Below are 25,291 nucleotides of genomic sequence, written 5' to 3'. Positions count from 1 at the left end.
TTATGAATTGATACGCAAAACAACGCCGGATTCAAAACTTCGAATTTTTAAATTTAAATTACTGTACAAAATTCTTGCAACTAATAGAATGTTATATATATGGGGGATACAATCTTCCCAGCTCTGCAGATTCTGTTGTGAGGAGGCAGAGTCATTAGATAATTTATTTTGGTATTGTCCATATGTAGCTCGTTTTTGGTCACAGGTCCAGGAATGGCTGAAGAATTGCAACATTTGCCTAGAACTAACGCTACAGATAGCAATACTGGGGGATTTGAAAAGCCATAGTCAATCAATCAATAATATAATAATTATTTTAGCAAAAATGTTTATTTTTAATTTACAATCTGTAGACGCTATGAGAATAGGAAGGTTCAAATCTTTTGTGAAGCATCACAGCACAGTTGAAAAATATATGGCAAATAAAAATCCGAAATGGATGATGTTGGAAGATAGATGGGAAGGGTTGAGTGGAACTGAAGGGTGGGACTAATAACAAGATAAACAATGTAGGGCATACGGGATCTGTGAAATGTGTATAGGTGCGGAGCTTTTGTGAAATAGCACAGTTACAAGTGGAAATAAAATTGGATGGACAACAGAAATAGAGGAAGGACTAAGAACAAACAAGAGAGAACTATTATAAAGTAGACTGTGTCTGTAAAATGGGTATAAGATGTATAAATTGAAGGTAAAAGCAGAAGTGTTTATTAGTTTACTCCAATTGGGGAGCGGTGGTAGGGTTGCGGGGAATAATAATAAAGGTATATTCTTTAAAAAAGTATGTATGTCTATATAGGTATGTGTATGTATATATGTGTATATGTATGCATGCGTGTATGGATATATATATTTACCCAAAAAAATATGGGGGATTGGAAATGATGCAGACAATTACATTGGAAGCAACATTCTTTCCGCAATATTAAGCTGATCCACCCCTAAAAAAAAAAAGAAAGAAAAAAAAAAAAAGAAGGCCAATACCAAGAGGCCATTGACAGTTAACGGGATGATTGTGTTGCCAGACGGAACAGAAATAAAATGTGCAAACAAACGTGTTGTGGATGGACACCAGTGAACTAGGCTTTAGGCCTCAACCACAAGAACGAACGTTAACTAACCCTGAGAGAACTTGGGTGTGACGAGGTGGTGGTTGACCAAACCTTTTTGGAGGGGCAGGCAGAGGCTTCTCTGGGTAGAGCCTCCAACGATGTACCCCCCCCCCCCCCAGCCAGGCTTTCCTTGGCCTCAGCCAAATATAGGGATCTGTAGAAGAGATTTCTCTCATACCAAATCTCTATGGCTGATAATGAGGGTTTGCAGTGCAGCGATCTCATCTATAGGCCATTACGTGCCTCGTTAGTGGCAGCTAGGCCTAGTGGTCTAGTGATCTGGGCCCATATTCAAAAAGCGCCTCAGAGTTAGGGGTGCTGATCTAGGATCAGTTTGACCTTTTAAGTAATAATGGCTATGGAGAGAGAGGGGGGGGGGGGGGGCCTGAACCTAGATCAGCACTCCTACTGTTGGACACTGTGAATACGGCCCTGGGTCAGACAGTAGAGCCAACCCAGGGCAGTAGTCTGAATGAAGACACTGCCTGCTCAACCAGCTACTGGGGTTGGATATTGGATTATGGCAGCATAGAGGGAGTGTGGAACAAGCAGCCCCCACTGAGACTAGCCTCTCTGGGCTGGCAGACGACCAGTCTTGGTTGGTCACGATAGGCCATGCTCTATAGGGCTAGCTCGCTCAAAATAACCCGGCCACGGCTAAAGTGAATATTCATGTATAAGGAAGTCCTATAATTAAACCTTCCCCACGTCTGGGACTTCAAATATCGGTCAGCCCTCCAGCAGCCAAAGGCCAGGGTGATTACACAGCCAACTCTATTCCACAGACCTAACCGGGGCTCCCTGTATTGTAGGCTGCGCCGAACTGTCGGTTGGACACCAGCATATAATGACAGCTCTTATGTATAGGGTCTTAAGGAGAGTTAAAGAGTTCAGATCCACAGCAGCACACCATTGGGCTCCCGAATGGCGCAGCGGTCTAAGGCACCGCATCTCAGTGCAAGAGGCGTCACTGCAGTCCCTGGTTTGAATCCAGGCTGTGTCACATCCGGCCGTGATTGGGAGTCCCATAGGACGGCACACAATTGGCCCAGCGTCGTCCGGGTTTGGCCGGGGTAGGCCGTCATTGTAAATAAGAATTGGTTCCTAACTGACTTGCCTATTTAAATAAAAGGTTAAATAAAAAAAATAAGAAAGCCTACACTAGGCCATACTGGGAGGTTACACCAGGGTCGTGTTCATTCGGCACCAAACGGAAGAAAAGTGACAAACAGGGAGGGACTACCTGGACCTGTCCAATGAGAAACACTCCTTTTTGTTCCCTGTTGCAAAACCTTTTCTGCTGCGTGCCCTAACGGACACAACCCAGTCATTCTTCATCTGCTAAAGATATCTCCCTGTTATCCAACTTCTAGGGCAACTCCTGAAGCACTATTGCTACGGAGACAGACCTTCTGAACACAGTGTTTGGTCTCACTCACCCGTTTGTCAATGTCGTTGTGCTGCAACTGAACAAATCGGGCGCTGATGGCGGCGATGTAGCTCTGCTGATTGGAGAAGGCCACACGGCCCGCCCCCTTGGGGTACTTGAGCTCCGGGTCAGTGTCAATGCCGGCGTAGCACACACCCCCATACAGCCTGTCCATGATCATAGCTAGTTCCACTAGAGGACGAGAGGACGAGAGAGAGAATGTTATGACTGCATGCCTCTAGTTTGTCTCATGAAAATTGAGGAAAAAAGTGGAGATTCATATTGTTTACCAGACAAGCAGAATGATGCGACTTGAATAACATTCTTTGCCAATAACATTATCCTGAGAGTGTGCATTACAGTAGTCGTCTTTGACTGTTGATATAACTAGCATAGGTCACATAGCAGACAGCCAGTCAGTGATGTTGTTCCCAAGCACAGAAATACTGAACCACCTAAAGGGCCTTGCGTGAACACTTTACATGACCAGCAGTTAGCGAACTGCCTGGAAACAACGTGGATCGCTTTCTCACTGGCAAAACTGTATTTTTGATTACAGCCTGTAGAGACTACAGTCTACGCCAGTCGATCTTACACAGAGAATCCACCAACCTATCCCACTGATCTACATCCGTTTTGACCAATCCCCTACCTGCGCGTAGAGGCCGGGGCACACCCCCCACAAATATAGTCTTGCGGGGGTCCAGCGGTTGGGAGCCATCCATCACAAAGTCACTGTCACTCAGGTTCCAGGGGCGGATTTGAACCTGGAAAAAAGAAATGCATCATTAATTAAGTAATGTGTCTGACGAGAAATCCACACTTACACCCTTATACCCAACCGGAACCGAACTGCCTTGGTAATTTTCCTTCCAAGCCCAGTTAGAGCAACTATGGTGAATGTAGAACCAGACTGGCACAGTACAGGTCGGCTTGTCTCGATTCAGTTCAGCTTAGTAGTGTGAAAACGGTATTACAGTACAATACTGTAGCGTTCACTGACTGGTTTGTCCTTGATAGTGGGGCTGGAGACACAAAGGTAAAGCTTCCCGTCCTCCTCGATGCAGGCGTCAATCAGGGCCTGGACAGAGGTCTCCTCTTGGAACAGCAAGAAGGCATAGCCTGGAAGAAGAGAGAGAAGAGTTTTTAAGACTAGAGAAAAAAGATATTATATCCTGTTCACAGTAAGTACACTGTGTACTGTCTAAACCTGAACCACGGAAGACAGTACCTTTCAGCCCAAAAGCTCAAATCAAGTCTGCTCAGTTTCAGTATGGAAAAAAAGTCCCCGTGCAAAATGTATCAACCTAATACTCTCCAAATCATTTTGGAAAGTTACGTTGCTCAAAGATTTGCTCCTGTGGGATGATGAGGTCTGGCTTTGCAGCAGAGAGAGAAAGGGAGGAGAGGGCTCGTCAGTGTGCATTGTTAAATCATCTATTACTGAAAGGGAGGAGAGGCGAGAGTTGGCCTAGGGTCAAGGCCATTCTGTCAGTTAGGGAGAGTTGGGAAGTTTATCTAGGGTCATGCTTATTCCGTAACAGAGTATGGGAGTCAGCTAGCTTCACTCGAGTAGCAGTCGCATAGCTGTGTTCAATGGCCCTAATATCACACTACTCTTCTGGTATTAGCATTTGATATGGAAACAATACAGTATCAATTGTGTGAACAGAGTGGACAAAAGATCATGAGAAAACGGAACAAGAAAATGATGACACATATATAGTAGGCAAGGCAAAGTATCACAGGGTTATTCCATTCAGTGGAATAGAGTACATTTGCAGCAACTAATAGGCCAGCAACGACCAGAGCCATACAAGTAGCATACATCTCCAACTCTGATGCACATGAATTCACATATCCTTAACTAGAGGGCCGTGATCATGTGAGCAAAACTGTGGAGCCACCAGGGACGTGATGTGGGAACCTGAGCCGCAAAGCAGAGCAGGCAGCAGAGTGGCGGGACGGAGGGAGGAAGGGATGGAGGGAGGGAGGCCGGGCCCACACGCAGACAGGACGTACATTTATGGTGCAGAAGGCTGTCAGAGGCGCCGCCTGCCACCGCGTGCGATTTCTGGTGTCAGCTGACTGTGAAGGGGCTACTGCTTTTTAGGCGTATATGCGGGACACAGAGAGCGCCTGGCCGAGGAACGGAGTGGCAATTAGGGGAACAGAGAAATGTGCAACTGTCACGTTTTACTCTCAGACATTCCTCAAAGGGACTGCTGCAGCGGGTGAAGAGGGGGAAAGATGAAAGAAAAATACACTGACTCAGTACATCGTGAAAGTGTGTGTGTGTGTGTATGTGTGAGAGAGAGTCTGTGCAAATGAAGGTGTGTGTGTGTGTGTGTGTGTGTGTGTATCAAAGAACGCATACACGAACGACAGTATATATGTTCAAGTCCATGCATGTCACCACGAGGGCTACATCAAGCATTTCCACTCCCCAGTCCTCTAGCCCTTCTCACTGAGCCCCGGCAGTGCTTAGTCATCATCATCACACACACACACCTGAGTGGAGCGTGTGTGTCTAGGGTCCTTCAGTGAGGTCACAACCAGCACTCGCTGTCCACCTCTCCAGCACAACCAGGCCCTTCAAAAGGGGACTTAGTGCCTCTGATGTCTCACACACGTCAGTGACAACATGTTCCTCCCAGGGTAGTACCCCCTTCTCTGTCCCTGGCCCCGTCTGCCTGCGTCACAACAGATGAGTCCGTGTGCATCACACTCGCCACGAGCAAAACAGGAGGCCCCAGAATTCAATGCTGCTATATGTCAGCACAAGGCCGTTTTCAGTACATCACGAGGACTAAAAACAAGTCAACAGTAAACATGTCGTCCCCCACGAGTGATGCAGCGCCCCCGCTTGGGCCAATTGAGATATCCCGTGTAACTAATACGTTTCCGTTATCGTGTGTGACCCATTCAATTGACCAGATACTCAAGTGGCCACTAACAATTAAAATAAATGTCTTCCAAAATGGAAGGCAGTTAGCCTGGGTACCAATCTCTAACTAATCCACTTCCTGTACTCCCTGTCATGGGCCAAAAGGCTCTTTGGAAGTGGCAAGGAGTGGAATGTTAGCTAAAGAGACTGATTCTCAGACTAGAAGGCAGTCGGAAGGAGGCAAGATCAGGTGAGACCATTCTAGCCAATGAGAAGGCAGATACGAGTGTGAACAACAGGCACAACTCTGATATAAAGTGTTTTTTTCTCAGAGTTGCCGGGATGTCACGTCTTACTTATCAGTACACTAGTAACAAACTAAGCACTACGAAACTTATATTCTATGAAATAAGCCACACGTAGCAAATAAGCCATTTCATTATTTGTTAACCAAATTAGACACTCTCTCATTGACATCTATACAAAAAATAATAATTTTTAAATCTGAAAAACGCCACCTACAGATTTTGTGCCCAGTTATCACTCTCGCTTTGCCTCTTCCTCCCTAGTGTGACTCACACATTTCAGTTAATTACTACAGCTCCCGCCTTGGGCCAATCAGTGTCATTTTGTAAATGCCAGATCTTTATGACACCATTCACCCAAGTTTTGTCAAAATCGGGCCGGTGCTGTCTCGAGATATCGTGTGACTAACGTATGAACGGACGGAAACCGATCCACAGTCCCCTAACCGATTTCATCGCAGGGGACAGAAACACAGGAGGTGGAACTTCAGGCATCACAAGACGTGTCAATACGTTGTGAAACATCATTTGAAGACAGACATCTAAGGAAAAGGATTGCAAACAAGACACAAGGCCTATGATTCTCCATTAAGTGGGCATTTCAAAGTACACACACCACCAGGTGGAATGGTTCATTTGCAGACTGGCAGTAGTCCAGCCTGGTTGCACACTTAACACTCACTTAGTAAATCATCCTGACTAATGAACCACATTTCCCAGGCCACAACCATAACACAACCACTGAATGACTAGTCCATCTGTGTGTCTCTGCTATTGGTTAACTAAGACCCGACTCCTCCTGGGCCCAACATGGGGAAAACCTAAGACAATCAGGATAATGGAAACAGGCGGGTGTGCCCAATGTGCCTCGTCATAACCTCAGAATAGAAAAAAAACACATTAAATAAAGAGGGTGTCATCGGGTCAGGGAATCATGTGGTTAAGCACTGAGAGAGAGAGAGAGACTGCATGCTGCAGTCGTCAGAAACGGCAGCGACAGCCAGAGGCCACAGTCAGGGGAAAGGAACAGCGTGTTCTGTCCCGGGGCAAGAGTGTGCAAAAGAGAGTGAGAGAGAGAGCGACAGACAAAGAGCGACACAGAGAGAGACAGAGAGAGAGAGAGAGATAGAGAGAGCGAGAATGGTGTGTGTATGGAGGAGAAAAAATAGGGGAAGAGACGTTGGGGAAGGAAACTAGTGGGTTGGACGGTCGACTGGCAGAGTTCGGGGTTACACAGTTGAGGGAAGGGGCTAGCCTAGCCGAGCCGCTAAATGAAGGAGGCAGTTCTTGGCTTTCACAGTGAGTACACAGTGTTCACTTCCTTGTTAGAGTCAAAGCACCGTATAGGATTAACTTCTGTCACCTTTCAGCAAAACTGTTAGGATCACATTCAACAGGCGGAATAGGCACACACACACACACTTCGCTATTAGGATGGGTGCCGTCATGTGCACTCGTACTGTCACACACACCCCGTGGTGGATTTAAAAGCACAGGATTGGTGTAAACATTAGGTGGGAGGGAAGTTCCACCATTCTTAATAAATCCATGAGAGAGAGTATGCAAGTGCACAGTTGAGAAGGGGGAATCGGGCCAGACAGGCAGGCGAGCCTTCCGCAGTGCAGGGGCTTAGTAAACCAGAGGAGGAGGAGAGGAGAGCACAGATCTGCAGTGGCTCGTGCCTGAGATTTATAAAGCTTTACTGCGGAGCTCCCGACTGCGCCAAGGGAGTAAAGGAAAACATACGGCCAGGCAGAGTTTTGGACTGTAAATAATTCTGTTTACAGATAAACGACAGGTCTGGTTACCTCATGGACCTACGGCCAACAAAATGACCTCAGACGCGAACAACTCTTTCCCTCACCGACGGCCAACACTGTGTCAAACAGCTACACACGACCTCACAAACAAGCCACTCCAATTTCACACCTTGACTCAAACTTCCAAGACTCCGCTGTACAAATGACGACCAATTTACCTACCAAACAGTGACGTGCACAGCGCATCCACTATGGCACTCCAACTAAACTTCAGCCTAAAACTTCCCTCACAAATCAATAGCCACCAACATTTCAGTTTCCGACAATCAAAGTTTAAATGATGACAAAGTTTCAAGCGGTGAGACTCATTTCAAAGTATGGTTCAAGTTTATGCGTCTGTTGATTTAATAGGCCAACAATTTATCAAGGCTAATGTTTCCCGATTCAGGAACTTGTTTCTTTCCAGATTTACAGCGCCAAGAGAGGGGTGCGGACCTCGACCCTGCAGACTGGTCTGGCCCGTATTCATAAAGCATCTCAGAGTAAGAGTTCTGATCTAGGAGCAGGTCCCCACGGTCTTATTTAGTACGCTCTGAAAGGCAAAACAGATCCTAGAGCAGGACCTACTCTGAGAACCTTGATGGATATGGGCCCAGGACTAGTAGAGAATAAAAATCAGTGAAGGGTGGCGAGCAGACTCTGGCAAAGCTCCCTCACAGCTCGTCATCAAAATCCTCACATAGAAAGCAGTCCCTTCCCAGTCTGGAAGCGGTCTCAATTGTCTCAACTGACCATGTCTGAAACATACAGCCAAGCTGCGCTGCTATACAGTATATCCTAAAAACAGAAAGGAGGAGAGAAGGGGGAAGGAGATGGAGAAGAGAAGCCAAGCTGCCCTAACGCTGCCTAGTGAAAGTCTACACAACCCTTGCGATCTTCACAGTTGCCTTAAAAATTCTACCTACAAAAGGGACTAAATTAGATTTTTCCCTACCAATCTACACAACCTATTCCACGTTTTGAAAGTGAAAGAAAAGTTGAACTGTTTCTTCTTGAAAAACATGTTGAATAACAACAACAAAAAGTGCACCTTCTCAGATGGGGAGGCAGGTAGCCTAGTGGTTAGAGTGTTGGAAAAGTAACCGAAAGGTTGCAAGATCGAATCCCCGAGCTGACAAGGTAAAAAAACGTCAGTCTGCCCCTGAACAAGGCAGTTAACCCACTGTTCCTAGGCCGTCATTGAAAATAAGAATTTGTTCTGAACTGACTTGCCTAGTTAAATAAAGGGTAATAAAAGATAAGTGATCATATTTTATGTAAAATTAAGATATTAATGTGCTGATACAGTGCCTTCAGAAAGTATTCACACCCCTTTTTTCCCCAATTTTTTGTTGTGTTACAGCCTAAATTTAAAATTGATTAAAATGCCCAAAAATTGTCACTCGCCTACACATAATATCCCATAATGTCAAAGTGGAATTATGTTTTTAGAAAAAATTACAAATTACAAATGAAAAGCTGAAATGTCTTAAATCAATATGTATTCATCCCTTCGTTATGGCAATCCTAAATAAGTTCAGGAGTAAACATTTGCTTAAAAAGTCACATAATAAGTTGTTTAACATTTTTTAATGACCCCACTCATCTCTGTACCCCACACATACAATTAACTGTAAGGTCCCTCAGTCGAGCAGTAAACATAGATTCAACCAGGGAGGTTTTCCAATACCTTGCAAAGAAGAGCATCTATTGGTCAATGGGTAAAAATAAAAAAAGCAGACATTGAACATCTCTTTGAGCATGGTGAAGTTATTAATTACACTTTGGATGGTGTATGGTATATCAACACACCCAGTCACTACAAAGATACAGGCGTCCTTCCTAACTCAGTTGCCGGTAAAGGGATTTCACCGTAAGGCCAATGGTGACTTTAAAACAGTTATGGAGTTTAATGGCTGTGACAGGAGAAAACAGAGGATGGATCAACAACATTGTAGCTACTCCCCTATACAAACCTAATTGACAGAGTGAAAAGGAAGCCCGTACAGAATAAAAAATATTCAAAAACATGCATCCTGTTTGCAAACAAGGGACTAAAGTAATATTGCAAAAAATGTGGCAAAGTAATTCACTTTTTGTCCTGACTACAAAGTGTTAAGTTTGGGGCAAATCCAACACCACACATTACTGAGTACCACTCTCCATATTTTCAAGCACAGTGGTGGCTGCATCATGTTATGGGTATGCTTGTAATTGTTAAGTGCTGGGGAGTTTTTCTAGGATAAAAAAAATAACAGAATGGAGCTAAGCACAGGCAAAATCCTAGAGGAAAACCTGGTTTAGTCTGCTTTCCACCAGATACTTGGAGATGAATTCACCTTTCAACAGGACAATAACATAAAACACAAGGCCAAATCTACACTGGAGCTGCTTACCAAGAAGACCGTGAATGTTTTGACTTAAATCTACTTGAAAATCTATGGCAAGACCTGAAAATAGTTGTCTAGCAATGATCAACAACCAATTTGATAGAGCTGGAAGAATTTTGATAAGAATCAAAAATGGGCAAATGTTGCACAATCCAGTTGTGGAAAGCTCTAAAAGAATTACCCAGAAAGACTTACAGCTGTAATCGCTGACAAAGGTGATTCTAACATGTATTGACTCAGGGGTGTGAATACTTCTGTAAATCAAATATTTATGCATTTCATTTTCAATAATAACATTTTATTTAAATCTACACACATGTTTTCATTTTGTCATTATGGGGTATTGTGTGTAGATGGAGGGGGAAAATCTATTTAATCCATATTGAATTCAGGCTGGAACACAACAACATGTGGAATAAAGTCAAAGAGTATGAATACTTTCTGAAGGTACTGTATAAGCACACGCTAGCAGTCATGCCTGCATGTCAAAGTCACACAGTGGCAACATTACATTTACATTTAAGTCATTTAGCAGACGCTCTTATCCAGAGCGACTTACAAATTGGAAAGTTCATACATATTCATCCTGGTCCCCCCGTGGGGAATGAACCCACAACCCTGGCGTTGCAAGCGCCATGCTCTACCAACTGAGCCACACGAACAAGAGATTTCAGGGATTCACAGCATACATTTTTTAAATGCATACTGTTAAATGAACCTTGCATTTGTATACATAGATGCCATTTTTGAAAAATTCAAAACATTTCCTCAGCTGGGCTTAAAACCCTTTACACTTAGGTGGGAACTGGCCTATTTTTATTTTTATTTTTTTTATTTCACCTTTATTTAACCAGGTAGGCTAGTTGAGAACAAGTTCTCATTTGCAACTGCGACCTGGCCAAGATAAAGCATAGCAGTGTGAACAGACAACACAGAGTTACACATGGAGTAAACAATAAACAAGTCAATAGCATGGTAGAAAAAAAGAGAATCTATATACAATGTGTGCAAAAGGCATGAGGTAGGCAATAAATCGAATAATTACAATTTAGCAGATTAACACTGGAGTGATAAATCATCAGATGATCATGTGCAAGAAGAGATACTGGTGTGCAAAAGAGCAGAAAAGTAAATAAATAAAAGCAGTATGGGGGGTGAGGTAGGTAAATTGGGTGGGTAGTTTACAGATGGACTATGTACAGCTGCAGCGATCGGTTAGCTGCTCGGATAGCAGATTTTTAAAGTTGTTGAGGGAGATAAAAGTCTCCAACTTCAGAGATTTTTGCAATTCGTTCCAGTCGCAGGCAGCAGAGAACTGGAAGGAAAGGCATCCAAATGAGGTTTTAGCTTTAGGGATGATCAGTGAGATACACCTGCTGGAGCGCGTGCTGCGGGTGGGTGTAGCCATCGTGACCAGTGAACTGAGATAAGGCGGCACTTTACCTAGCATAGCCTTGTAGATGACCTGGAGCCAGTGGGTCTGACGACGAACATGTAGCGAGGGCCAGCCGACTAGGGCATACAGGTCGCAGTGGTGGGTCGTATAAGGTGCTTTAGTAACAAAACGAATGGCACTGTGATAAACTGCATCCAGTTTGCTGAGTAGAGTGTTGGAAGCTATTTTGTAGATGACATCGCCGAAGTCGAGGATCGGTAGGATAGTCAGTTTTACTAGGGTAAGTTTGGCGGCGTGAGTGAAGGAGGCTTTGTTGCGGAATAGAAAGCCGATTCTTGATTTGATTTTGGATTGGAGATGTTTGATATGAGTCTGGAAGGAGAGTTTGCAGTCTAGCCAGACACCTAGGTACTTATAGATGTCCACATATTCTAGGTCGGAACCGTCCAGGGTGGTGATGCTAGTCGGGCGTGCGGGTGCAGGCAGCGAACGGTTGAAAAGCATGCATTTGGTTTTACTAGCGTTTAAGAGCAGTTGGAGGCCACGGAAGGAGTGTTGTATGGCATTGAAGCTCGTTTGGAGGTTAGATAGCACAGTGTCCAAGGAAGGGCCGGAAGTATATAGAATGGTGTCGTCTGCGTAGAGGTGGATCAGGGAATCGCCCGCAGCAAGAGCAACATCATTGATGTATACAGAGAAAAGAGTCGGCCCGAGAATTGAACCCTGTGGTACCCCCATAGAGACTGCCAGAGGACCGGACAACATGCCCTCCGATTTGACACACTGAACTCTGTCTGCAAAGTAGTTGGTGAACCAGGCAAGGCAGTCATTAGAAAAACCGAGGCTACTGAGTCTGCCGATAAGAATATGGTGATTGACAGAGTCGAAAGCCTTGGCCAGGTCGATGAAGACGGCTGCACAGTAATGTCTTTTATCGATGGCGGTTATGATGTCGTTTAGTACCTTGAGCGTGGCTGAGGTGCACCCGTGACCGGCTCGGGAACCGGATTGCACAGCGGAGAAGGTACGGTGGGATTCGAGATGGTCAGTGATCTGTTTGTTGACTTGGCTTTCGAAGACCTTAGATAGGCAGGGCAGGATGGATATAGGTCTGTAACAGTTTGGGTCCAGGGTGTCTCCCCCTTTGAAGAGGGGGATGACCGCGGCAGCTTTCCAATCCTTGGGGATCTCAGATGATACGAAGGAGAGGTTGAACAGGCTGGTAATAGGGGGTGCGACAATGGCGGCGGACAGTTTCAGAAATAGGGGGTCCAGATTGTCAAGCCCAGCTGATTTGTATGGGTCCAGGTTTTCCAGCTCTTTCAGAACATCTGCTATCTGGATTTGGGTAAAGGAGAAGCTGGGGAGGCTTGGGCGAGTAGCAGCGGGGGGGGCGGGGCTGTTGGCCAAGGTTGGAGTCGCCAGGAGGAAGGCATGGCCAGCCATTGAGAAATGCTTGTTGAAGTCTTCGATTATCACGGATTTATCGGTGGTGACCGTGTTACCTAGCCTCAGTGCAGTGGGCAGCTGGGAGGAGGTGCTCTTGTTCTCCATGGACTTTACAGTATCCCAGAACTTTTTGGAGTTAGAGCTACAGGATGCGAATTTCTGCTTGAAAAAGCTGGCCTTTGCTTTCCTGACTGACTGCGTGTATTGGTTCCTGACTTCCCTGAACAGTTGCATATCGCGGGGGCTCTTCGATGCTATTGCAGTTCGCCACAGGATGTTTTTGTGCTGGTCGAGGGCAGTCAAGTCTGGAGTGAACCAAGGGCTATATCTGTTCTTGGTTCTGCATTTTTTGAACGGAGCATGCTTGTCTAATATGGTGAGGAAGTAACATTTAAAGAATGACCAGGCATCCTCAACTGACGGGATGAGGTCAATATCCTTCCAGGGTACCCGGGCCAGGTCGATTAGAAAGGCCTGCTCGCAGAAGTGTTTTAGGGAGCGTTTGACAGTGATGAGGGGTGGTCGCTTGACCGCGGACCCGTGGCGGATACAGGCAATGAGGCAGTGATCGCTGAGATCTTGATTGAAGACAGCAGAGGTGTATTTGGAGGGCAGGTTGGTCAGGATAATGTCTATTAGGGTGCCCATGTTTACGGATTTAGGGTTGTACCTGGTGGGTTCCTTGATGATTTGTGTGAGATTGAGGGCATCAAGCTTGGATTGTAGGACTGCCGGGGTGTTAAGCATATCCCAGTTTAGGTCACCTAACAGAACAAACTCTGAAGCTAGATGGGGAGCGATCAATTCACAGATGGTGTCCAGGGCACAGCTGGGAGCTGAGGGGGGTCGGTAGCAGGCGGCAACAGTGAGAGACTTATTTCTGGAGAGATTAATTTTTAAAATTAGAAGTTCGAACTGTTTGGGCATAGACCTGGAAAGTATGACAGAACTTTGCAGGCTATCTCTGCAGTAGATTGCAACTCCTCCCCCTTTGGCAGTTCTATCTTGACGGAAAGTGTTATAGTTGGGTATGGAAATCTCAGAATTTTTGGTGGCCTTCCTAAGCCAGGATTCGGACACGGCAAGGACATCAGGATTGGCAGAGTGTGCTAAAGCGGTGAGTAAGGCAAACTTAGGGAGGAGGCTTCTGATGTTGACATGCATGAGGCCAAGGCTTTTTCGATCGCAGAAGTCAACAAATGAGGGTGACTGGGGACATGCAGGGCCTGGGTTTACCTCCACATCACCCGAGGAACAGAGGAGTAGTAGGATGAGGGTGCGGCTAAAGGCTATCAAAACTGGTCGCTTAGAGCGTTGGGGACAAAGAATAAAAGGAGCAGATTTATGGGCGTGGTAGAATAGATTCTGGGCATAATGTGCAGACAGGGGTATGGAGGGGCGCGGGTACAGCGGAGGCAAGCCCAGGCACTGGGTGATGATAAGAGAGGTTGTATCTCTGGACATGCTGGTCTCAATGGGTGAGGTCACCGCATGTGTGGGGGGTGGGACAAAGGGGGTATCAGAGGTACGGAGAGTGGAACTACAGGGTCCATTGCAAACCAAAACAATGATAATGAAAACTAGCCTGAACAACAGTATGCAAGGCATATTGATATTTGAGAGAGACATACAATAAGGCATAAAGTGATTGCAGGTCTTGATTGGGAGAGCTAGCTAAAACAACAGGTAAGATAACAGCAGCAATAACAGGGTGCTAGTCTAACACAGCAACAACAGGTAAAAATGGCGACGACTAGGCAGAGAGGGTCGGATTAACTACACACAGATCCTGAGTTAAAGCACAGAGCCGACAGATAAAACACAAATAAACAGAATGGAGTACCGTGAATTAATGGACAGTCAAGCATGCATCAGCTATGTAGCCAAGTGATCATAGTGTCCAGGGGGCAGCCGTAGATGGAGCAGAGGAGGCCTCCACTAAGCTAGCACGCGGCGTTTAAAGTTAGTAGCCCGGGGGGTGGTCTGCTCAGACGGAGGGGGTCTGCTCAGACGTGGTTGTGTCGACAGAGAATCCAAGCCAGATGGCGATGGCGAAAGAGAGGTTGTGAATTGTAGAATTGTGTTTGCTAACTGGTGCTAGCTTCGTGGCAGTGGCGCTAGCTGCGCTAGCCGCAAGCTAGCTGTGAGGATCAGAAGCAGTGGCTCAGGGATTACGGCAGGAATCCGGCGTTGTTGTCGAGAGACAGTCCGATGCTGGTAAATTGGTGAGTAATATCCAGGCTAATAACAGGGCTGGTGTCTGTGCAGAAGGTAAAAGCTACTAGCAGCGGCAAAAAGAAATGGCTAAATTAGCTTGTAGCTGGTATTGTAGCCCAAGAATTCGCTGGTAGACCTCTTCAGCTAGCCGGCAGATGGGCCTAGCTCGAGGCTAGCTCAAGGCTAACTGGTGCTTGCTTCGGGACAGAGGTGTTAGCCAGTAGTAGCCACTCGGTTGCAGCTAGCTAGCTGTGATGATACGGTGTAATTGTCCAGAGCTTGCGTCAGGAATCCGGTGATGTGGTAGAGAAAAAGCAGTCCTATATGCTCTGGGTTGATATCGCGCTTGCAGACTGGCAGGTATTGGCCCGGTATTGAAGCTGGCTGTGTCCGAGTTGAGGGTGAAGACCGCAGCAGTGGCTAACTGACTACTAGCTAGTTATCTGGCTAGCTTCTGCTTGGGGTTACGGTTCTAAAGTATAAAAAAAATAGCAGGTCCGTACCACATCGGGTGAGGCGGAATGTAGGAATGTATATTCAGTTCCTAGATGGAAAGTGAAATTAAAATGTATACGAAATGTATACGAAAAATACGAAGACTATTTACTATTTACACGCGACAGGACAATACAGGACAATACAAACACACGTCCGACTGCTACGCCATCTTGGATCTATCTATATGGAGAGAGCTAAAGTTAAATGTTTATTTTATGAAAATAATAGGCATAATCATGGTAGAAATTGAAAGGGTACAGTTTTGAGGTTATGAGAAAATTATTAGACCAAAAGGTGAGGACATAACAGTTCACCTGACAAGACTGAATCCAAACATTACACTGTTGATTTTATGTGAATTTTACATTTTGTGTACTTTTAGCCACATTTGTTGATAATTAAATCTGAAAATACTCTGGACACATCCAGTAACACAATAAGAATATTCCTGGAAAAAGTGGGACAGGTGCAACACAAGACAAAGAAAATGACAAGGTTTTGAGTGAGAGGACTAACAGGTCTCTCCAAGTGGCCACACACATCTCCAAAGTGTGCACAGTTCCTAAGTCATTTCAATGCACTTTAATGACTCAGAGTCATCAACTATAAGGTGCTTTGTTGAGCTCTCCTCGCGATGCCGTTGAGGAACTAGGGCAAGCACACTTGTAGTTATGTTTGGAACACAACCCTGCATCCTCACCCTCACACAATGACTTGTTTACGCAATCCAAAAACGGCCCAGTATAAATCACAATCTGAGTCAGGTGGGCATCATTTGAAAGCCCGTTCAGTCCACATGACCAGCTAAGTTATAAAATATGATATTACAGTGTTAAGCTTCCATAATATGCAATTCAGGGAAACGGATCATAACTTTGGCGACACATAGAAATGAGTCATGAGTGCATTCGGGTGCGTGTGCCCGAAGGCTCATCTTGTTCAGAAAAACCCAACGCCATGTCATCTTGTAACTGTACATCAAAACAAAGTGATCATAAATGTTGACACGGTATATTACATACGTTTTATGCACAATTGGACTCAGAGGTGTTTGGCTTGCTTGTATGACATCAAAGCAGTATTGATTATTATTCAACTTTCAAAATACATAGAGTCCTCTTAATTTACAGCATTTCCCTCACTCAGACAAAACATTTCCAAAAGATGCCCAAATTAGTGGGAAGGATGGGTGCAACTTCTTGTTGTGTGCGGTGCTCAAGTTCAGAACGGCTGTCAGCCAAAACCCATACGGCGCTGTGAAGCGAGGAGCCAGAGCTCTGACGTCATGTATAGCATGTTACTGTACAGCCACTGCGTTCCAATTTAGATGTTTATCAGTGCACAAATCGGCCATTTTCAATCTGTATACAGGTACGAGGGTTAAAGGGTACAGTAACACAAAACGCATCATCTATACAGAATATGGCAATAAATAAATATTATTACATTTGATCAAAACTAACTTTGCATAATATCGTAGTCTACACAGTGTACAAAACTTTAAGAACACTTTCCTAATATTGAGTTGCACTCCCCCCTTTTCTGTCAGAACAGCCTCATTTCATCAGGGCATGGACTCTACAAGGTGTTGAAAGCGTTCCACAGGGATGCTGGCCCATGTTGATTCCAATGCTTCCCACAGTTGTGTCAAGTTGGCTCGATGTCCTTTGGTTGGCGGACCATTCTTGATATGCACAGGAAACTGTTGAGCGTGAAAAACCCAGCAGCATTGCAGACACAAACTGGTGCGCCTGGCACCTTCTACCATACCCTGTTCAAAGGCACTTAAATCTTTTGTCTCGCCCATTCACCCCCTGAATGGCACACAAACACAATCCATGTCTCAATTGTCTCAAGGCTTAAAAATCCTTCTTTAAACCTGTCTCCTCCCCTTCATCTACACTGATAGAAGTGGATTTAACAAGTAAAATCAATAGCTTTCACCTGAAATCACCTGGTCAGTCTCATCTCATGGAATGAGAAGGTGCTCATAATGTTTTGTACACTCAAGTGTATATTTATACCCCAAACCATTGGTTTCCAAATATTTTATGGAGTAGGCTTTCCTATTCTGTCTTTTTTTTAAACTATAAAATCACTGTTGTTCCAATTAAGCCCAGTTTGCAATGAAACACATGGGGGCGGTGTGTTGATATCCCAATATTCAATGAACATGAGCATAAGTATGTATTTTGTTCAGATTTAAGTTGATAAAAAAAAACACAAAAACTTATGCATCTAGCCATCGTGCCCATACCAAGACTGGAAAGTATTAGGAACATTTAGAAACCTCATGTCCTTTGGAGTGGACAGGTAGTCGTTGATGCAGAGACGGAAGAATAATATCAGGGGTGAGGGATGTCAGGGTGATGATTGTACGGACCACAGCTGGGTGATGATTGTACGGACCACAGCTGGGTGATGATTGTACGGACCACAGCTGGCTCCCTGTGAACTCCAATCCCAATGTTCTTGTTTATCCCTGACGCTCTGTCGAAACGCAAATGCGCCACACTTGCGATACGGTTTTGGATATCTTTGGAACTTTACTTTTATATAGGCGAGAAATAATATTTCTCATACAATTGGGTAAACAAAAATGCCAACAAATGAGGGGCAAGAGGATGACTATTGGGCGAGGGGTAATAGACTGTCACCACCCCATTTACGAAAATGGTTAGCTCCTACAGACCGTGAGTCACGTGGCCGTGGCTCGCTCTATAAAGCAGGCAGACATCGAGGCATTCAGTTACTGTTCGATTGAATGTTAGAATGGGTAAAACTAATGACCTAAGCGACAGTGTGGTATGATTGTCGGTGCCAGGCACGCCGGTTCCAATATCTCAGAAAGGCCGGCCTCCTGGGCTTTTCACGCACGACAGTTTCTAGGGTTTACAGAGAATGGTGCGACAAACAAAAAACATCCAGTCAGTGGCAGTCCTGTGGGTTGAAAACAGCTCGTTGATGAGAGGTCGAAGGAGAATAGCAAGAATCGCGCAAGCTAACAGGCAGGCCACAACCAGGCAAATAACGGCGCAGTACAACAGTGGTGTTCAGAACGGCATCTCGGGAACACACAACTCGCCAGTCCTTGTCACGGATAGGCTATTGCAGCATACCACACTGGGTTGCAAACCAATCAGCTAAAAGCAAGAAGAAGCAGCTCTAGTGGGCACGTGATCACCAACACTGGACAACTGAGGAGTGAAAAAAACATTGCCTGGTCCGACGAATCCCGGTTCCTGTTGCGTCAGGATCTGGTGTAAGCAGCATGAGTCCATGGCACCATCCTGCCTGGTGTCAACGATACAGGCTGGTGGCGGTGCCGAATAAACTGGCCACTGAGTCTATATCCTAATCAAATCAAATGTATTGGTCACATACACGTGTTTCGCATATGTTATTGTGGGTGTTGTTGTGGGTGTAGCGAAATGCTTGAGCTTCTAGCTTCGACAGTGCAGTAATACCTAACAAGTAATATCTAACAGTTTCACAACATATACCCAAAATACAAGTAAATCTAAGTAAGGAATGGATTAAGAATACATATGTCAGAGCGGCATTGGACTAAGATACAGTGGCATAGTATAGAATACAGTACATACATATGAGATGGGTGATGCAGGAGGGGGCTGAGCACACACCCTTATGGGGCCCCAGTGTTGAGGATCAGCGAAGAGGTGTTGTTTCCTACCTTCACCACCTGGGGGCAACCCGTCAAGATGTCCAGGACCCAGTCGCACAGGGCGGGGTTCAGACCCAGGGCCTCGAGCTCGATGATGAGCTTGGAGGGTACTATGGTGTTGAATGCTGAGCTATAGTCAATGAACAGCATTCTTACATAGATATGCCTCTTGTCCAGAAGGGACAGGGCAGTGTGGTGGCGATTGCATCGTCTGTGGACCTATTGGGGCGGCAAGCAAATTGGAGTGGATCTAGGGTAAGTAGGGTGGAGGTGATTTACTTTTATAATCCGTGACTGTCTGTAGACCCTGCCACATACGTCTCGTGTCTGAGCCGTTGAACTTGGACTCAACTTTGTCCCTATACTGACGTTTAACCTGCTTAATTGCGGTGGGAATAACTACACTGTTTGTATTCTTACATATTCCTAGTCTTCTTGCCCTGGTTAAATGCGGTGGTTCGCGTTTTCAGTTTTGCGCCAATGCTCCCATCTATCCACGGTTTCTGGTTGGGGTAGGTTTTAATAGTCACCGTGGGTACAACATCTCCTATGCACTTCCTGATAAACTCATTCGCCATATCGGTATATGTGTTATTTTCTGATGCTACTCTGAACATATCCCAGTCCGCGTGATCAAAACAATCTCGAAGCGTGGATTTCCGATTGGTCAGACCAATGATAGAAAGAGGGAGGGGAAGAGATATGGAGGAGAAGATGGGTGAAGAAGAGAGAGAAACCAGACCAACCACTAAGAGCTGGAACTCTGCCACTGAAAGTAAATAAAATGCACTGCTGAGAGAGCACGAGAGAGAGAGCGAGCGCGAGAGAGAGAGAGAGAGAGAGAGAGAGAAAGACAAATATCTGCTTTCCTAAAACAAATAGGCATGGGAGCGTGACGAGAGCACAGGCAGCTGAGACCAGATGAGGTGAAACGAAGCTTCACTAATCATCTCAATTTGTGAAGAATCACTCGATGCGTCCTCGATCATCCCCCACACATCTTCTCTGTACCATGAGTAAAGAGAGTTAAAACCCACCGTAGGGACGAGGGCACTGCCAATGGGGCACCGGTGGCATCATTAGAGTGGCCTGTGTCTGTCAGACCCCTGTCCTCCTAAGCCAGCCTATGCGCACCTCACCACCCCCCCCCCCCCCCCTCTGTAACATGGATAAGCTCCCAGCATCCAGGCTCTGACACAGACACATTATCCTAAAAGCAGCCACTCTAAACCCCAAAGGAGCCCCATCCCCTTCCTGGCTCATCTCTACCTCCGTGCGGAGCAGACAGAAATAACTTCAGTAGTGTTTGGAGCTCGTCGCCAACGGTGACGCCTGAGACTGCAGGGCTCAATGAGCAGGTGTGAGCAGCACCGCCGCCATGGCAACCGCATCGGTCAGTGACATCATCCGGCCGACAGACAGACAGGCAGGCTGAAAGAATGGGACTAAGCCCGACATGTACTAGAAAGTATAGGAACAGTGCAGTGGCCCGTGAATGGACCTCAGGCCTGTCCATCAGGGATAACTACCTATCTGGCCCCGGGCTTGCAACTGATCCCAGTTCAGCCCATAGATAGACACTGCCGTGGCCTGGGAGCCACAACATGAGTTATCCTCATCTCCTAAACCAAAAAGAAGAGTTTCATAGTTGTACAGAGACACATAACTGCTCTTTTTAATGTGGCACAAGACGGAACAAAGTGACTAGCATCTTCCATTAGGTCAGCTTGGAACCACTTTTAATATGGGGAGAGATTGATGACCACTTGATGGGAATAGCACATCTGCGAAGCACCCGTTACAGCGCATGAAAGGATAGGATACACACACACACAGACACACACAAAGAAGCACATGTGCAGACACTCACACATCTCCTGCTAAGAACTTTGCCACTAACTCTTTCAACCACTACAACGTGCAGAGTTGAAACCGCATAATTAGGAAGACAGTGTAAACAAGGGATTTCAGCCATTCTCACATGGCATCCATGTTTTCAAAAAGGGAGATACGTACGTGGCCCAATGCTACATTACAACATCAATACACATGGGCGAGTACAACACGAGGTGGGGGTTTCCTTGTGGCTAACCAAGTCTTCCCTCCCTCCCTTACAAGGAATCCTACGGCCCTCAAGCGTAACTCATTCCCCTAAAAGGATGCTGCATTTTTCCCCCTCCTGAGCTTTGGAATAGAGAGCCGAGGACTATTGAAAATAAAAGTCGATCATCCCAAAAAAACTGGGAAATTGAAAATGCGAGAGGGAAGAAATTGGCAGTTTTCACAGCTGCAGCATATTACCATCGGCCTGAGGAATGTCAGCTATTTCTGCTTTAATAGTTTCCCTAATATGACACAGAGAAGTGTCTGTGTGTGTGATGGGCCAGCAGAGTGATGTGATACAGGCACAGGGCCTGAAAGGAAGGGCCTTCTCCGCTATGGTCACCTGTCCAAATGAAACCGAAGAGGGTGGGGGGCCAGGAGAAAGCCTTTGCACTCTCCAGGTATTAAACAGAAAAACACTGTGCTCTTGGCCCTTCAGGAGCCTGTGGTTCGAGACCAGAGTGGGGCTGTGTGTGTGTGTGTGTGTGTGTGTGTGTGTGTGTGTGTGTGTGTGTGTGTGTGTGTGTGTGTGTGTGTGTGTGTGTGTGTGTGTGTTTCTATCCCTGAGAAAGCAGTAGGGCGCCATATTAATAAACAGATGCCTCGAGACACCCTGGAATTCTGGGTAACGTAACCCTTCGCAAGCAACCTTTGCCTTAGCAGCGCAGCATGATCTCCCTGAGACAGTGACTGAACAATAACACCTGTGACTGTGGACTGAGGTCTGTTATTCTACAGACTGGTGTGACGAAACTGGTCTTACCTTTAGGTGGAAAGTAGGACTTGCTCTCGGCTTTGTGGGGCCAATCCACCACCAGGTGTCCATAGCGACGGAAGCTGTTGGTGATCTCATCTACAGAAAAAAAGATGAATGAAAACAACACGTCAACGCAGTCATAAAGCACTTTGCCATGGAAACCGCTTGTCTACAAGCAGGCCGCCAACAACAACAACAAAAATGTGTCTACTCTCACTGTATGCCATCAACAAAACCCAGGAAAATAATGTATTTTTGCTTGTTTTCCAAAATGCTGTCCACTAGTCTACTGCATTAAACACGTGTTCACACTCCGGGCCAGACAGTTTCTGTTCTCACTCGGGTCATTGTACTGTGGAAACGCATAAATATTCCAAGAGGTCATGGGCACGCATTGTTCACCAACTCTGTGTGTTGTGTTCTATGTGTGTACTAGTATGTGTCTGTATGTGTGTGTGTGTGTATACTAGTGTGTGTTTTGTGCAAGTTGTGTGTTCTGTGTGTGTTTGCGTGTGTTCTGTGTGTGTTTGCGTGTGTGTCTGTGTGTTTGCGTGTGTGTGTGTGCGCATGCGTGTGTGTGCATGTCTCATGAAAGCCACATTGAGCAGTGTCACCATTCCAGATTCCCATAGTCCTAACTACGCAGTCAGGCCCTCTTCACACTTTGTGGGATAACACACTCTCACATCTGCTGCCAGACTGACTGCCAGCTCACTGCCTCAAACCCACAGAACATAAGCAGTCAGTCCACAGTCCCAGAGAACCAGCTTCATGACAGATAGAGGCCTCCTACAGACACAGAACCAGCCCTTTAGCCCACTGAGCCAGAAGGGCTACCAGCATCTGCAGACCCACATCTGGCTGTAGACCCACATCTACATGTGGTCATACACACCCCCTCCCAAAATGGCTGCTGTGCCATTTTTCCCCCTTGCATTACTTGACATAGATCCAGAAAAACTAGCCAGTGCAAATCCCCTACATGCACTAATCTGATTAACGTGCCATGCAGCTGATGGACGTTCTATGAGGATATATGGTGATTGTACAGTAAAGTGAAGATCTGTTTGTGCGGTCTAGCCAACTTCCATGGTCATTGACATGACAAACACTGACCACAGGGGCTGGCAAGACAACCCCAAACAGATCTGGGACACAGGCTAGTGCCACTGCCACCCGTCCGCACCTTCATCTATGTCAGGGGGGAGGCCTCCGACAAACACCTTCCTGGAGTAGCGCTCCATCCTCTCTCCGTTTTGACAGCGCGTGGGCGAGTTCAACCCCGGGGTCAGAGAGGGGTCACCGTGCCCGTCGTCCAGGAAACCGTCCTCGAACGGAAAGAGTGAAGAGCGACCTGGAAAGAGAGAGGTGGGAGAAATAGAGAGAGAGAGGACAAGCAAGAGGAACAGGCAGAAGAAAGAGGGAAAATAGAAGGGCACAGAACGGAAGAGGAGAAGACAGGGAGGACATGGAGAGAAAGGGAGAGAAACGTGTTATTAAAACCGGTAACAATAGCCTCCTTAGAGAGGAAGGTCAAAGCACCATCATGCTTCTTCATGAGTTCTAATTCTTCAAACCATTGTGGGCCCGCCCCCCTCGAGCCCATCCAGTTCAGTCCAATTACAAACCAACACAGGGCCTTCGTAGCCTTCTTACACCAGATGGACCCTTGTTCCTGCGGGCCATAGGAACAAGGGGTGGAGGGTGCAGGAGGGATGCAGGGCATTTGCCACAGCAGTTGATTACCTATTACAAATGTGAGCACATAGAGGACTGTGTACCGACCATAGAGATCATATTATTTTGCTATTTGTTTCTGTTCTAATTCCATGGTACTGACTGAGTGGTGCTGCAGGCAATGTCTAAAGCCTCGGATATGCGTTGGCTACTTTAAATAGAGTTGTATTTACCATGCTAACAGGTACAAGGCTATAGTCTCTTTCTATGTAAGTGCACAATAGTGGTGTGTGGCGATGGAGGACTCCCCCTTTATTAGCCGTACTGACTTGAAGATGATAATCGCCCGATTTGCGGATCGCCGAGTCATAAGCTCCGTCTACATGTGGACGAACGTACTGCCAACAGCCAGACTTAAAAAAGTACTACAATTCTTATACACACACACAGAAAATACAAGCATTGCAACAACGTTGCATATGTTACCGGGGTTCATCGCCGAGTAAAGGTATGAATTAGTTGAACACTCCAAAAATCAGAGAAGAGTATGTCCACACTATCCATTTCAGCCATTCAGGACATAAACAGTTTGAGTCACTGTACTTTCTCAATGTTTTTATGGTCTAGACTAAAACATTTTGGCCCAAATCCAAAATGGACTTGCTCCGGAACTGTGCATAATATATGGAGGGTCTATACTTGAGAATTCATGAATAATCCACAAGCAGCAGCCAATACAGTTGCCTATAGCGATATACAGGAGTAGCACAATGACTCAGAATATTAAAGAGAAAACAAAGTTGAATTAAAGCAAAATGGAGAAAAAAAAGTTCAAGGTACTAAATTATCCGCCTCTCCTCGACTTAATTAAATGTAATGACGTTAAAAAAAAAATATATAAAAAAAAAAGTGTACAAATGAATAGGATTTCATCCAATCACGGCACAGATGGAGGCAGATTATGTGACATTCCACTAGAACCCGGTAGCCTTGGCGAGAGAGACGCCCGTACGGAGAGAGAGCCAAGCAATTGCGCTCGTGCCTCCCGTTCATTTCGGCAAGCAGAAACAGAGTAGAACTCCACACGTTACCTCTTCTGCGGCCATAGCTCCTGGCTGCTTGTGAACAGCGGAAGAGGGAGGGGGGGAGAAAGAGACAGAGGGGTATGGAAAGGAGAGGGAGAGAGACAGAGACATGGGTTTCGTGGGAAGACAACCAGGCAGAACATCACCAAGGCAACAGTGACACCACAGACAGCCACACCTAAATCATCAGCGATGGAGGTAGACAAGGAGTCATTATGGGTTGGCTGGCAGTATCCCACAGGAAACCTGCTGCACCTACTGTACCTGAGCCGGGCTAGACTAGACTAGAGGATGATGGGCGAGGTTATAATAGGCCTAACTACTCTGAAATAGTCACCTGCAATAACAAGACCCTATAACCCAAGTTATAATCTCAGGCAATAAGCACGGATTACTACCTAGCTCACGTTTTGCTCTAATTTCTCCCCAGCGTGACTATTCATGAATGTGACCGATATAGCGGCACGCAGAGACATTAGACAGGTGTCGTTAGTCATTACCA

At 45.9% G+C, this 25,291-nt stretch overlaps 1 protein-coding gene across 8 annotated transcripts in view; it reads right to left on the bottom strand.

Annotated features, from left to right (window-relative positions):
• The window catches only part of LOC139570694 (cytoplasmic polyadenylation element-binding protein 3), a 66,838-nt gene that overhangs the window by 10,700 nt on the left and 30,847 nt on the right, over positions 1-25,291 (bottom strand). For 5 of the 8 annotated variants that reach the window (XM_071392804.1, XM_071392808.1, XM_071392806.1 and 2 more), the window contains 6 exons: positions 24,796-24,819; positions 23,214-23,381; positions 22,034-22,123; positions 3,545-3,663; positions 3,194-3,308; positions 2,552-2,733 (listed from right to left, as the gene is read on the bottom strand). In XM_071392804.1, coding sequence (XP_071248905.1) covers positions 2,552-2,733; positions 3,194-3,308; positions 3,545-3,663; positions 22,034-22,123; positions 23,214-23,381; positions 24,796-24,819 — 698 coding nt within the window. The remainder of the gene's footprint in view (positions 1-2,551; positions 2,734-3,193; positions 3,309-3,544; positions 3,664-22,033; positions 22,124-23,213; positions 23,382-24,795; positions 24,820-25,291) is intronic. The other 3 variants (XM_071392807.1, XM_071392810.1, XM_071392812.1) reach the window with 1 other exon arrangement.

Source organism: Salvelinus alpinus, chromosome 3 (assembly GCF_045679555.1).
Source record: "Salvelinus alpinus chromosome 3, SLU_Salpinus.1, whole genome shotgun sequence".
NCBI classification, from domain to species: domain Eukaryota; kingdom Metazoa; phylum Chordata; class Actinopteri; order Salmoniformes; family Salmonidae; genus Salvelinus; species Salvelinus alpinus.
This window is presented reverse-complemented; position numbering and strand designations above follow the sequence as displayed.